Source organism: Chaetodon trifascialis, chromosome 2 (genome assembly GCF_039877785.1).
Source record: "Chaetodon trifascialis isolate fChaTrf1 chromosome 2, fChaTrf1.hap1, whole genome shotgun sequence".
Lineage (NCBI taxonomy): Eukaryota > Metazoa > Chordata > Actinopteri > Chaetodontiformes > Chaetodontidae > Chaetodon > Chaetodon trifascialis.
In genome coordinates this window covers 11,079,165-11,094,326 of record NC_092057.1, presented here as the reverse complement: position 1 = coordinate 11,094,326, position 15,162 = coordinate 11,079,165, and the positions used below count along the sequence as shown (strand labels likewise).

Genomic DNA, 15,162 nt, shown 5'->3' with positions numbered 1-15,162 from the left:
CAATTTCTCATCATAGGCTTAGTGTGTTTTTAATGTTGAAATTATGATAGAAACTTGATGCTGTGCACCTTTATGATTTCACATTTCAAACTTTCCACTAAACTGCTCCAGGATCAGATCAACACACGGAACATCCAGAAAACCATAAGCTCTCCCTTTTTTAAGGCTTAAAACATGTTTGCCACTGCTTTTATTTGGCATTTTTATTTTCTTATCGTTTTCTAAAATATGTTGTCTTATATTCTTTTGAAATTCTCTTTTTGTCAGTTTATTTTGCTCCTGTTTCTCATATTTTGTATCATCTTTTATGTAAAGCAGTTTCAGTTCAGCAAACTTCTTTCCGAAACAGTTTAATGCTTCTTTTGGACACAATACTGTATTCTCTAGTGTAAGCCAAAACTGGACTAAGACTGCATGTATTGTATGCATTGTCAGGTAAGGTATGACAGCACAGTGCAGTAAAACCCTGCATGCTATAAACCACTCAGTGGCTTTCACGTTCAAACCTGGAACACAAAACAAGTTTAAGAGTGCGTTTCATTGTGCATTATGACATCCAATAGAAGAACTTCAGACGGCTGGCTTTGGTCGGTCAGTTTCCTTGTTGTTTTATTGGTGATAACTTGTTCCATTACAGTTTCTGGACAGCTAGTGTGTGTTATCATCTACCAACAGAGACATTCTCTCGGCGTCTTGCAGACAGAGGCCAGGTTGTGGTCGTTAAACAGGTTTTTTGAAAGCCTGAAGAAGTGGCCTGTTGACACGCACTCGCACACTGACACACGCACACACACACAGAGGTGACACACAGACGTCAGCGGACGGTTATTAAGAGTGGAGGTTTCTTCTTCAGAGCCGCGAGCAGCGAGCCTTCAGAGCATCTGAGTGCTGTTGCTGCTGTTGTCCAGCAGGGCATGCTAGTCACTGGGACAGAGACACGGCGGTGTCTCGCTCCTCCACCAGCTCGTTGGCTGTGGCGTCCATCTTGGCGCGGGAGAAGTCGTTGATGGGGAGTCCGTCAACCACTTTCCAGGTCTTGTTCTGTGGGGGACAACAGAGGGAAAACGCACAGGCTGAGTTTTGATTGTGAGGTGTTTTGTCTTTTTCTGTGGGGAGATAAATATAAAAACTCCAGACAATCCCCTACAAACATCTCATCACTGAACTGTTCAGTACTTATTTCAGATGTATTACAGTGGGATAAACCACTTGGCTGAACAGGTGAAAAGTTCAGTTGAAGATGGCAGCAGCTTCACTCAGGGAAAAGCTCCTTCAGGCATGTTTACTCATTAATAGACCAGTACTCAAAAAGGTTGACAAACGCTGGTACAAACACCAGTACCAGTCCACCTAAACATGCTGATAAAATTCAGCAGCAGTAAGCCAGAGTCAAGAACTGAAATCTGCAGTGAAAAGAATCGTTTTTTTTTACAGCGTGACAGTTGGATCCGATAGTGGCAGCTGATTGGACAGACTCACCTTGATCTCCACAGGGAAGGAGTAGATGAGGTCCTCTGGGATGCCGTAGGAGTTTCCGCCAGCATACACGCCCATGGAGATGAACTCACCCTGTTGGCAGGAAATGACAACATGTCGTCAACAACAACAACAACAAGTCCTGCAGCATTAAACATCAGATGCTGTGCCGTGTTGTCTCTAAATCACAGCTACTTAAAAACAAATGAGAAATCGGACATGGCCATAAGGTTTGTTTCCATTTTTTGTTGACTAAATTGTTTATTAATTTTTTTGATTTTTTTTTTTTTTTGGACATTTTTTCTGTAATTTCTGCCCTGAATTTTTGTTCAAGACATAAAATTACACTTGATTCTGTCCTCTCATGGTCCAAATCCTGTTTCACAAGTTGGTCCACCTCAACAATTACACTACCAAAAAAATACACGTTTGGCTTGGAAATTTGAATGAGAATGAGACAGGCAGTTAATCTGTTGGATTACAAAAAATGTGGCCAACTGATGCAGCATTAGTGAAGTCAGAACAAACATACAGAATAAAACAAGCTGCAAAGTCAGGTTAGTTGAAGTTACTTCAGGGGAAACTGGGAATTTTAAACACTGGTCTTTAGCAGGAACTAAAACCTGCCTTGTTTGTTAATCAGTCTTTGAAACCTTCATATAACCCTTTTCAGGACTTTTCAGGCCTACAGAGTAAATCCAAAATGCTACAACTCCTCCAGATTTTTTATCTTCTCCCTCCAACCGACTCTGTCTTTCATCACCGTCAGACTGAAACACTCAGAGCCGTCTCCACCGTTCATCTCTGCGTCCACACTGACCTCCTTGGTGCCGAACCAGATGTCCCTCATGTGGTCGCAGATGGCCTTGGCAGCAGACATGGCGCTGGACAGCTTCCTGGCCTTGATGATGGCTGCACCGCGCTGCTGCACCGTCTGCAGGAGGAAGATGAAGAGGAGGAGGTTTGAAAAGAGGACAGAAACTACAAACCTGAAAGGAACTATGCTGCTGTCTAATGAAGGTAAAAAGGACCCAAACAGTGCCAAAAAGGGAAGAAGCAGCGAGCGCTCACAGAGATGAAGTCTCCTCTCAGCCAGGCTTCGTCCTTGACGGTGTCGTAGACGGCTGCCTCGCTGCCGTGAACGTTGACCTTGGCGTGGTGGACGTCGGGGTACTGGGTGGAGGAGTGGTTCCCCCAGATGATGACGTTCTTCACTTTGTCAGTGGACACGCCACAACGCATTGCCACCTGTCGGAAGGCACAGACAGCATATTCCAAAAAATGTTCAGAAGCAACTCTTTTGTTTTGTGATATACACAATTAATGATATCAGTAAATAAAATGTGATGCCACTGTATGACCGTCCCTTAGTCATCATTCATGAGTGCGTACCTGAGAGCAGGCTCGGTTGTGGTCCAGGCGGGTCAGGCAGGAGAAGTTCTCTTTGGGGATGGATGGAGCAGACTTGGAGGCGATCAGACAGTTGGTGTTCGCCGGGTTTCCAACCACCAAAACCTGACATGAAAATCAAACGTCTCCATCAGACTGATGCGTCTCTGCGTTATCAGCCGGTCACACAGGTGAGAAGCCAGGTGACAACATGTGATCAATGCACTGCTTCCTGAATGCTGAGGTACAACCAGCACACGTCTTTGAGCTACAGCGTGAGTTTAATTTTAACAAGTCCATCTCAATATGAGCTAAATCTGCTTGTCAGTGTCTGACATACTGAGCATTAAGTAAATACAAGATATAAAGTAAACATATGAACTGCAAGTAAACCTGGAGACATTTCAGAGTGCACATTTAAGTTCTAACATCGAACGGCACTGACGGAGATCATCGTGACTGAAATGTTCCTGTTTCCTCCACAGTGTGGAGTAAAGACAGCCAGAGACCAATCAGAAGCTGCTCTGTTCTAACGGTTTGTTTTATAACCGAGCTCAGACCTGAGCCATAACACAGTTTATCTTCAGTCTAAACATCCTACACGCTGCTGCTTTTCTCTCGCATTTTCCCAGTGAGAGTTTCAGCAGCTTCAGCAGGCGAGAGAAGTGACACAGAAAGTCAGACAGTCACAAGAAATCTATACTATTTTACAAGTAAACTTTACAGGAGAATGTTGTATTTTACTGCCCAGATGTTTCCGTCTGAACAGACTAATTTGGGTTGTTTTGATAGAATTTCCTCTTTTTTTGAGCAAAAACTGTTTTTTCTGATAGTTTCTGTGTGAAAGCAGCTGAAAGGGTTCAACACAGCAGATTCTCTGCAGGTGAAGCTTTGACCTTTGACCTCAGCAGAGACTCGACCTCTTTCGTCACACTGACTCTGGGCCTCAGGGAGGACTTTGAGTCACCGGGGGCCCCTCCTGCTGATTTAGGTGCTATGGAGTTGTTACACATTACAGTGTGTACGACAAATGACGGTAAACACACAGAGGAACTCTGAGCTGCAGCTTTGGAGACCTGCTGTTCTTTCCCGGATCAGGGAGAAACATTCAGCTTTGTCAGAGAAACATTCAGCTCTGTCAGAGAAAAACTCAGCAGACGCTGGATAAGCACTTTCATTTCCCCACAGCTGCAGTCAACTGGCTTCGTCTTTCTAACAAAGACGGTACAGCGTTAAACTCCCGGTAACCTTCAGCACAACAGTTCCTCACTGACAGATCCACTCTGAGGGGGTCATGAGCCTGTGGGACAATAAATGCAGAAATAAAATGACATTAAATAGAATAAACTGAGGCGTCACCTTCACGGTCTTCTTGGCGTACTTGTCCAGGGCGGCTCCCTGAGTCTTGAAGATGGCCACGTTGGCCTTCAGCAGGTCCTTCCTCTCCATCCCCTCCTTCCTGGGCATGGAGCCCACCAAGATGGCGACGTCGATGTCCTTGAAGCCCACCTCCACCTTGTCAGTGGGGATCACCTCTGTGGGTGGAGGAGAGGGAGATGGAGTCAGTGTATTTCATTTCTTTATCAGGGATGGTTGGTCAGTGCATCATAATTAAGATCGTCAGTGTAAACTGTGTTCAAGGCTGCAGACTGTTTCTTCCTCATGTTGTTTGGAGGAGACTGTGGCTCAGAAGGATCAACGGACGTCCACTCATCAGAAGGTCGGTGGTTCGATCCCTGGCCTCGACAGGCTACATGTTAAAAGCTCATAATGAGCAGGCGGCCTAACGACCATCGTATCGTAAAATGTTGACCAACCACAAAGACGACGACAAAAGCAGCAGAGTCAGTGATGAAGCTGCCAATCATCTTCATCAGCACTTCTACAAATAACCGACTTGAATGCAGAACAACAACAACTTTAAGGAGAATTTCTTGGATCTCCTACAAATCATTTTCCTCTAAAACTTGTTTATTGACATTTGTTAACAACCAATAGCACTGAGGGATATCTTAGCTGTTCTGTGCAGGTAACAGAGGCTGCTCTGCTACAGCACATACTGATAACGATAAGGTGATGTTTTAGTACTGATAAAGTGCACTGATTATTTAAACAACATGTGTGACCCCTGACCTTCTCTGCACACATTCATCCACTGTCTCAGTTTCTGCTGTTGCTTCACATCCTCAGAGCTGAAGTTTTGACGTCACTTTATTTCAGAGTTTCTCAGATAAACTCCGGCTCAACTGATCCTGACGATAAGGTGCGTTTGGTGTCTGCTTATTGCACCGTGCTGCTATCAGACTGGCCTTCAGTCAGGGTTCACTTCCCCTCCGTTCATTGTTGTACCACCACGGCTCTGATTGGCTCCTGTGGTGTCTTTACCACCAGCCAACCAGATGTCTTATTTTAGACCCTCCTCCTCACAGCAGCAGCAGACAGAGGAGGATACGAAGGACAAATACCACACACACACACACACACACACACACACACACACACACACACACACACACACACACACACACACACACACACACACACACACACACACACACACACACACACACACACACACACACACACACACACACACACACACACACAGTGCTGCAGGAAAGTGCTCCACATGAAACAGGAGCAGTTCAGACATTTATGGTCGACAGCAGCTGCAGTTGGTCTGTAGTCGTGACTGATGCAGCTTCCTTTTAGATGATGATGTTTGTTTAACTATGAGACAGTTGGACCCCTGGTTTCCGTGACTACAAGCACCTGATATGGTTTTAAGGGGAACACAGGGTGGTGGGTGTGTGACATGCGTCAGAACACACATGCCTGTCAGTTTCTACGTAAGCACACTGACTGACAGCCGTCATCACTGGCTGATGGACCTCAGCTCTTGGACACACTGCTGTCCTGTCCAAGCATTACTGCACGTCAGCTCTCCAGAAAAGCAGCGATATCGTCACATCCAGCACCTTGAACCTTGACTACTTCTTCAGCTTGTCTGCCACATCTGGTGTGTGGTGCATGTGAAATGATAGTGGTATGTGTTGTGCTGTGGAGTCCCATGATGATAACCACATATTTTCCCTCCTGATAAGAAAACTGTGAAGGAAACACTGAATATTTGTCTTTCCACCCATTCGAAAACATTATGTCTGGACATCAAAAACCCCACAACTGGTCAAACCTTCATCATCAAACGCTTCAGAGGAACAATGCCTTTTCTTATTAATCAAACTACCCTGGTTCACACAGAGTAACACACACTGTTGGCTCACCCCTCAGCAGTGGGAGGGCGCAGTCCTGCAGCTCCATGACAACTCCGTCCAGCACAGGCAGCATGGGGGGGATGTCCAGCAGGACCAAGATGATTGGCTGAAAAACAAGAGGGACAACAAAGGTTTCACCTGAAAATCAACCACACAGGCACAGTCAAACGTTTCATTTACAGGGATTTTTTTTTTGACATCCATATTAATTTCTATGACATAATCTAAAGGCAACTTTTACAAATGAAATGCAACTATCGGCTGTCTGATTTCTGCTGCAATCTTTTTAAATTTAATGTCGGGGACTACAGCTTCGTTGCTCTAATTTTCAGAAAACAAAACTATAATGTATTCCCACAACTCATGAATGGTGGAAACATTTTGCTCAAGTACTCGATGACATTCTTTGATTCATTGCGCATTATATCCATTATATCTGATAATTATTGGTATGACATCTCTAGCTGGGCCAGTAATGGGTTCCTTGGTTAAACGCAGGATTACAATACACCTGCGACGAAATAACAAAGACATCTTCCTTCTGTTTGAGGCCTTACAATGACCCCTTTCTTTTTCATTTGCCCACTCCATCGCTGATGAGAACTCCAATTAGATGAAGGCAGGCCCACATTAAAACATGTATTATTCACGATGAGTGAATAACAGTCAAGCCTCACAGAGTGCATCACCCAGCTGTGATCAGCTTCAGGGGGAAGGGGGCTGCTGCGGCTGCGTGTTATGTAATCGGGGTTCAGGCTCAGTCTTACCTGGTCCTTCCCGAACACATCTCCCTTGGCGATGCTGTACAGCAGGGAGTAGGCAATCTGGCCAGCAGCGCCGGTCACCACAACACGGATTGGTTCAGTCTGGAGGGAAACAAACAGATTTGGTTCATACTGTACGTGTCTGATCTAGATAAACAATAGAGGAAGGAAACTTATACAGCCTATTTTTAACGAATGGATGGAGGCAGCTTGTAAAGCAGGCCTTTATTAGAGGCTCCTCCTCCTGAAGAACCCTTTGAACGAAGAGGATTCATACCAAACCAAACCAAACCAAACCCTGTTAAGGAATTTGTACAATGTAGGATGACCCCGCATACTGACAATGCCAAGAATGAGATACAGTTCAGTTTGACATTTTATCTTTGGTAGCTGATGTCCCTCTTTAATTCGGCATGCATACCATCAATCAGGCAGCAGATAAAAAAGAATACTTCAGCTTTTATGATTGGTTCGCACAACGCTCTTCACTGTGCGAAAGGGCAAATCAGTGAGTTTAAGTATGTCACATGATGCAGAGTAAATTAAGCCGAAATCAAACATATTTCCAGCACAGTCGGAAATAGCCTTACATTATATTTTAACTGGTTGCAACTTGTCCGACAAGCAAAAACTCGTTAAATTTTCAGGTTTGTGAGCAGAGATTCAAACTGTTGACGCCCTGTCGTGATTGGTTAATCCGACTGAATGAAAGAAGAGGCTGATGATGTAAGCTGACGCTGCTCCCACGCCACGGGCTCATGTCAAAATGGAGGCAGATGAATGAATGTACAGTGGACAGCACACAGTGTTAAAACAAGGAAAACAAACACGCAGTCTCAGCTGCAGATGCTCCCGTTATCTTTACAGCCGCCGTCTCTAATCTTCGGGTGGAACTACGCCACGAAGTGCGTTTGACAGCCTTGTCCTTGGTTCTCTATCATGAATTCAGCACACAGAAAACCCAAACCTCCATTAAAGCATTTAAATTCGCGTGAAGTGAAATGAAAAGATGCCGCTGCCGTCCTCTGTCCAATGTCAACTATTAAGTATCTTTAGCACAACGTTAAATTGGAATTTAGCGCTTTGATAGAAGACGTATATGATATTATTTACACCTTTAGAATGAGATAAGAGGTAGTTAATGATGCATCTTACCATTTTTTGCTAACGGATGGAGATGCTTTGGGTCTGCGGCGCCTTTCCCCCTGCTCAGAGTCGGACTAGACGGAAGGGTCACCTCTATCCTGCACTGTAAAGTCAGGAGACACGACACGTCCCACACTCACTCCGGGACTTGTAGTCGTTTTATGGCACAAACGCAGGCTTTTCAACACAATCGAGTCGACAAAAGGAACACATTCTCCCATGATGCACCGCACCGGTCACACCACGCCCACTCATACACGATAGCGGATTTTCTGAAAAGGGTTCTTTTTAACTTGAGGTTGCGGAAGAAGCACTTTGGCGACACCTCGTGGCCGATAGCGAAACTTCACTGCCGTCCTGCGGAATGACACAGCTGTCTACTGTGATCGTCTCAGGCTGTGTTTATTCAATGTCTCATGATGTGAACAACTTAATGACTCCATATCTTTCTAGAACAGAAAGAGGTCAATGTTTGTGTGTGTTGTGAAGCCCCCTCATCAATCCCTGGAGCCTCTCAAGAATGACTAATTTTCTCCAACCCCCCCCTGAAGAACTTCCACACACCCCTTTAACAGTACCTGTTATTAACTGTTATGATTCCTTGGATCTTTTGAACCCCCTCTATAACAAAAGCACAAAGCTCCCATCTTCTCAAGGACCACATATACTCAAGGAACCCCATTAAGAACTCTTGGAAAGCCTTGAGAAACCCACTAAGAACTCCTGGAACCCACTTGAAACACATAAACAACCCCAGGAACATCCTCACAAACCAAAACTCCTCAAGGACCTTTAAACCCTGGAAACACTGGAGCCTCTTAGGTACACTCAAGAACCACAAAAAATCCCACAGGATCCTCAAAATACCCTCTCAATAACTTGCATGAACCCCTTTAATGCTGCATGTGACAAATCTAAGAGCACCTGACGTTAGCCTCCTACAGAGCCAATAGTAATCCCCCATAGGCCCTTAGAACCCCTTCAAGAACCAATGAAAACCCATCAAAGGCTGTTGGAACCCTTTAAAAAAAAAAGAAAGAAAGAAAAAAAAAAGCTTTTTCAGAACACAAACAACTATGACTCATTCAGGGTCCCTTCAATTCTTTCAAAAACATTCAAAACATTTCAAGGACCCAAAACCCAAAAGGGAACCCAATACTCATCCGAAACCTTCATCAACCACTGACACCTCCTCAAAAACTCTTGCAACCTGCTCCAGGACCTCAAATATACTTCTACATTAACCACAGAAGTATATTCACCCTTGAATTCATAAAGGATCTCAAGAACCTCCAAAAATGTTCTTGCCTCTCCCTCTCAAGGATCATTTTGAGCCCCATCAAGAACTTCTAGAGGTCCATCAAGAGCCTTGGAACCCAGTGATGTCTCTGCAGCATCTTCAACAACTGGAGGAGAGTACTTCCATTTTAGGATACTTCATATTTCTACTCCTCTGCATTTATCTGACAGCTATAGATTTCAGACATCAGACATGTGACCAGTTTTTGAAACGTTGCAGATGAAACTACCCAACACTTCATACAGTTTTTAACATTTGCTCTACTGTGACGACGTTCAGATGCTGCCTGGACTGGAATGAACGAGGAACAAAATCCTAACAATAAATGTAACGTTGAATGGAGCCATTCTGCATGATGAGTACTTAAACTTCAGATACTTTAAGTACATTTTGCTGCTAATACTTATGTATTATGCAATACTTATGCAAGTATGATTTTGAATGCAGGGTTTTGACTGACAGAGTATTTCTTCATTGCTGGCTTACTGCATTTACTTAAAGATCTGAGCACTTCTTCCACTGCTGATCTTCAGCAGACCCTGGATTCCCTCAACTCCACCTTAAAAACCTTGAGGAAACACTTCCAGTTCATTCAGACAGTCTACAGTTTCTACTGCTTGTTCACTTAGTTTCCAGATGTTTTAGCTCATCAACGTGAGAACTGTCAATCAGGCAAAGTGAGTCTGGCATCATGAACCACTACAACCTCAAACCTCACTGATTTACTGAGGATAGGCGTCCGATGAGCTCCACCGTGCACGGACAACATTCCTCTGCTGCCTGTAGGCAGCTAAGCAGCTTCACACAATGATCCTTTAAGTGACTTAAAGGTCCCGTGAAATGAAAAGTGCTTTTCTCACGTTGTTAACAGCCATCTCTCAGAGTTGTTATGTGAATTTTATGTCAAAATTGAACCTTCAAAAAACTTTTCACTGATTGATCTTGAACTTAAAATTCCTAGTTATAAAAACTGACAACATATTTCACACTTTCACGCAATTCTGGGAATTGGGGGGCTTTAATGACTTCAGCAGTTTATATTAAAATGCTACACACACATTACAGCTGTTTTAATGGCTGATTTGAATATCGCCCAATTTCACTGACTTTATTTTTGGTGCCGATTCAGCTGGATTCGCAGAATTTGGACTCAAAACCTGAGTTTCTACAATCCTGGCCCCCGCAACCTCTGCTCAAATTTCATAAAAGTTAAAACCTTCAAATATCCAAAAGAAAAATTTCTGAATTCCTAATTTATTTCTAGCCATGCAGATTGTTTTGCTTGTACTTAATCTGTTACCACTCACATACAATGCCAGCAGCTTCATGTGGATCGAAACCTATTTTTCACAGTGAGGTCTGTGGGTCATTCTGGGTAACCGTTTTCAAATCAGGGTCAAAGGTCAAAGGTCACTGGAGGTAAAGTTCACTCCCAGACGACAGGAAGTTGTTGGGTTCAGTCGCCAGCTCGTTAGGTTGCTGTTCAGCCTGTTATCTGCGACCTTGCGGGAGGTAAGTCTGAGCAGAGCTGAGCTGTCTGATCTGTTGACATTTATAGAGCAGAAAGTTCAGACATCACAAAGATTACATACAGGCTGGAGGTCAAAGGCCAAATATGGTGTGACAATATGAAATTTTGGTTACTTTTCTTTAAATCTGACCAATCTGAAACAAATAGGAAACTGAACTAGACATTAACGAGACACTAAAACTCCTTGGTTATAACTCACCAACCAGAACTGTTGGGTAAGATGGAAACCTGGGACCAATTAGTGCCTTTAAGTGAAAAATCAAATTTACATAAAGATAAATAATCAATTTTAAATATTGTCCTGTTGCTGCTGTCAGGGTTGGCAGTAAACACTTGATGCGTCAGGTTTTGTCTGACTGGTCCTGTAGAAACAGCATCGCACTTCAGCTGCATTTCAATAGTGAGATGGAAAAAAAGAAGTCCCTTATCATAGAAAATGTCCTTCAAAATGTCATTTTATCGTAGAAACTGCAGTTAATGACTGTGTGTGTATGTGGCCAAAAGAGGTCAGAGGTACACAACACTGACTGCCCCATAGCTGATAGAAGTCTTTGAAAATGGTTCAGTGATATCCTATGTTGCCAAAAGTGTGTGGACACCTGTGCTTCTAGTCTGGGGCTGTCTTTCTTGGTTTGGAGCGTCTGTTGTTCCAGTGAAGGGAAACCTTCATGCTACAGCATACAATGATATTTCAGACAGCAGTGTTTGTTTGGGAAGGCTCTGTCCTCTACTGTCCTGACAGATCTGTCAACATGACTATGTCCTCATGCACAACCTCAGGCCAGTGAAGAAATGCTTTTCCCAGTTTGGTGTGGAACCTTGACTGGTCTGCAGAGAGCACTGACCTCAACCTCATCCAACACCCTGCAGCCAGGTATAGATGTCATGCTGAAAGCCTTAACAGCGGAGCTGAGGCTGGAGAAGCCAGCTAACACCCATGGACAAGTTCATGTGGCTGGAATGTTCAGGTGTCCACATACTTTTGTCAACCAGCTGCTTGCTGAGAGGAAGGAGCTCAGAATAATAAAGGAGGAGATGGATGTTCTTTCAGAGAGAGTATCACTTTCAGCGAGGGGAGGTTTTTAATTGTCCTTCAGCCTATCAGGACACCGGCAGCCATGTTGGATCTGTGTGCTGTTTGCTGGGTTCAGTTTCTGTAAAGCTGCCCAGAGATAAAACAGGCTGCAGTTCTGTGCTGCTGGCAGCCTGGCAGGAGCTGACCGAGGTGCTGATAATCTGCAGGACTGCTGCATGAAGGCAGCAGCAAAACAGAGCAGAACCGGAAGCCTCCCTAACGCAGCCTTCAAAATAAAAGCACAAATATTGTCACTATCGTAAGATGTAGAAAATGCTTGTTGGGGAAACAGCAAAAGGTCATGCTTCAGTTTTTAAACATTAACATTGGTACTTTATTTTGCTCACTATGTGTATGGCTTTCTACTACCCTTTTGGATTGTTTTATTCATGTTTTTGTACTGTTAAGCTTAAATTCACGCCTTTCTATTACTTAAGCAATTTTTGGGGCAGTGATTTCATCCAGGAAATCAACAAATAAAGCTTCATCTTATTTGATCTCATCTGATGTCCATTATCTTGATTTTAAAGAGTGAATGTACGTTTTAAATAGTGAGACTATCTGTGTAGATTTGGTAAGAACAAGCCAGTGGCTACAGGAGGCAGAAGATGCCACAAAAAGGCCCTCATCCTCTGCAGATCAGTTTTTGCTATGTTTTTCTATTATCTAAATGGTTATTATATTATAGAGGTGTATCACATGGAAGCCTACACTCACTGGCCGCTTCATTAGGTACACTTGTACAACTTAATGTGATCCAAAACAACAGCTCTGTCATGACGTTTAGCATTTTTCAGTTTTAACTGACAGCGTCATAAAGTTTAATAAATCTACTTAATATTAATTATTGAGGTCAGAGTTTGTGGTAGTGTTGTACTAGAGTCCATTATGTTGAAAGACGTTTCTAATATTCTGCTCTTCTCATATATGTAAATGGGGGAACAAAATATTGGGACAACCTTCAATATAATGCTTTTCATTTCAACATTACCACAAACAACAACAACCTCAATCACAAGTATACACTTATATCAACACCTCTGACAGTGTCAATGAAACCTGAACATCATTGTCTTTGTGAAGCCAGAATTTCTGGCTGAGCTGTTGTGTACAAGTGGCTGGTGTGTGTATTTTCACTGCAGCGGGAGATGAAAAAAAAAAAAGAAAGAAAAGAAAAAAGAATGGCATAACATGTTAATGGTAAGTCACAATGTTGTCTCAACTAATCAGATTCATAAAAATCTAAGTCATAATTAAGATATGTCAAAATCTTGCAAATCAAAATTCTGTGATACTTTCAAGATAAATTACAAGATACAAAGTCAGTTTTCAGATATGATTTTTTTTCTCATTATCTTGACAAAACCTTAGGCCTAGTATTTTACTCACCATAAGTACTTGGTCACTTCTAACATTTTCCCATTGTAAACAGGCTTCCTTTGCATTAAAAGTTTGCAGTAAACGTTTCTTTCTTGTTGGTAATTACTTAACTGTACTCATTACGCGAACCTCAAACCAAACTAAATTGGATGATTGAATAGAGATCGAATCTGGCTTTTATTTTGAAGACTGGCCGGATGTCGTATTGGTCACACTGACTAGCTTCACTTTGGCGCTGAACAACTAAACTGCCAAGTAAAGACGACTCTCACTGAATTAATAATGACGGGATCAGAAAAATACGCGACCTGCCGAGTTCCTTCACCTACATGAAGGTGGTGTAGGGTTTCCGGCGGCCATGTTTACACCTGAAGTCTAACGGAAAAGGCCCGGGTACAAACACAGGGGCTGTTTCCTCGTCAAGTCTCCCATCTGTTCACCATCGCAGATGAATAAACGATGATGATTCACCGCTAATAACGCAGACATGTTTTCACTGACTTTGTCTGGGAGGGAAATGAAGTCCTTCCGGCCCGTAACGGTCAAGTTAGCTAAAGAATTTTTCTTAAATGCTGCGTTCAAGGACGCACGGTCAGCGCCGTCTCCGCGGTGCTCCAGCCATCAAACTGCGGCGCTGCTTTCAACTCACCTGCGAGGAAACCGCCCGCACCACCAGATACATGGAGGTCAGCAAAGTCAGCATGGTCCCGCCGTGTGTTGTTGTCGCTCACTGATAACTGACGTCCTCTAAAGCAGAAATGGCGGCTCGACCTGACACGGTACCGGGAGAGAGAGACGGAGAGAAGGGGAAGACAGGTAGACACCCACAGATAAAGAGAGGCAGACAGACAGACAGGTGCGACGGGACACCGCCGCGGCACCAGTGGCGACCTGAAACCGCGCTGCAGTTCGACTTTGATGGCGTCTTGTGCGTCGTTTACCCGGGACTCTCTCACACCTCCACCCCTACCTTTAAACTTACACACACACACACACACACACACACACACACACACACACACACACACACACACACACACACACCGCTGCACTCAGTCTAGTCCCTTAATAAGATTTTGAGGACGTAAATAGCCGCTGATAGCCGGACTGTTTAGAGTGGTGCGAGCACAGGTGTAAATTAGTAGTAATGATGGAGGCTGTATTACTGGGAAAAAAAAAAAAAAAAAAGGCAGGAGGGAGTTTTGTGTGGGAGTAGATGACGTCACTGCAGGGGAGTAGGATATTATGGCGGCTTCCACCCAAAATGTATGTTTGAGAGTCGCAGGAGGACATGAGGTCTGCGGCAGAGGAGCAGCGAGGAGGAGCGCAGGTGGAGGCGCCGCTGTAGAGGCGTTCAAGTCAGCTGGACAACAGAAGTGGACACTTCAATGGACCTCAGAGTTTTTGTCTGTGTTTATTTATTTATTTTTTTTTAGCTCAGGATAGCTCAGAAACAGATACTTGACATTTTAGTAAAAGACACCCACTTCTGCTGATTATTTTCATCATCAATTCATCTGCAGATTAGGTCATTAATTCATTATTTTGCCTACAAATTGCCAGAAAAGTGAAAAATTGTTGTTGATGTAAGACATCTTCAGTTGAGGAGCTGGAACCGAGGATTGCTGATGGAAAAAAATGACATTTTATCATACCACATGATAACGTTTTATATCAGTTGATTTATCAATACATATCATCCTAAAAATAAGGGGGTCAATAAGCAGTCAATCCTTATTCTTAGTCACCTGAAGTAGAGCTGTTTTTTTTCCTTACATATCTCACATCTGACCCTGTTCACTGATGCGTTTCTCACTGATCTAATA

General features: G+C 43.5%; 1 protein-coding gene across 2 annotated transcripts; it reads right to left on the bottom strand.

Moving 5' to 3' along the window:
- Positions 1–583: 583 nt before the first annotated feature.
- LOC139341226 (malate dehydrogenase, cytoplasmic-like) lies at positions 584–14,485 on the bottom strand. Of its 2 annotated transcripts, none has more exons than XM_070977628.1 (9): positions 13,986–14,485; positions 6,908–7,006; positions 6,150–6,246; positions 4,225–4,400; positions 2,869–2,991; positions 2,548–2,724; positions 2,297–2,410; positions 1,480–1,569; positions 584–1,041 (listed from the first exon to the last, which is right to left on the bottom strand). In XM_070977628.1, exons 1-9 carry the CDS (start codon positions 14,037–14,039, stop codon positions 922–924), a joined length of 1,050 nt encoding a protein of 349 aa, XP_070833729.1. In that variant the 5' UTR covers positions 14,040–14,485; the 3' UTR covers positions 584–921. The 2 variants fall into 2 exon arrangements, with proteins under 2 accessions (XP_070833729.1, XP_070833738.1); XM_070977637.1 differs by lacking the exon at positions 13,986–14,485 and adding an exon at positions 8,060–8,242.
- Positions 14,486–15,162: the final 677 nt, after the last annotated feature.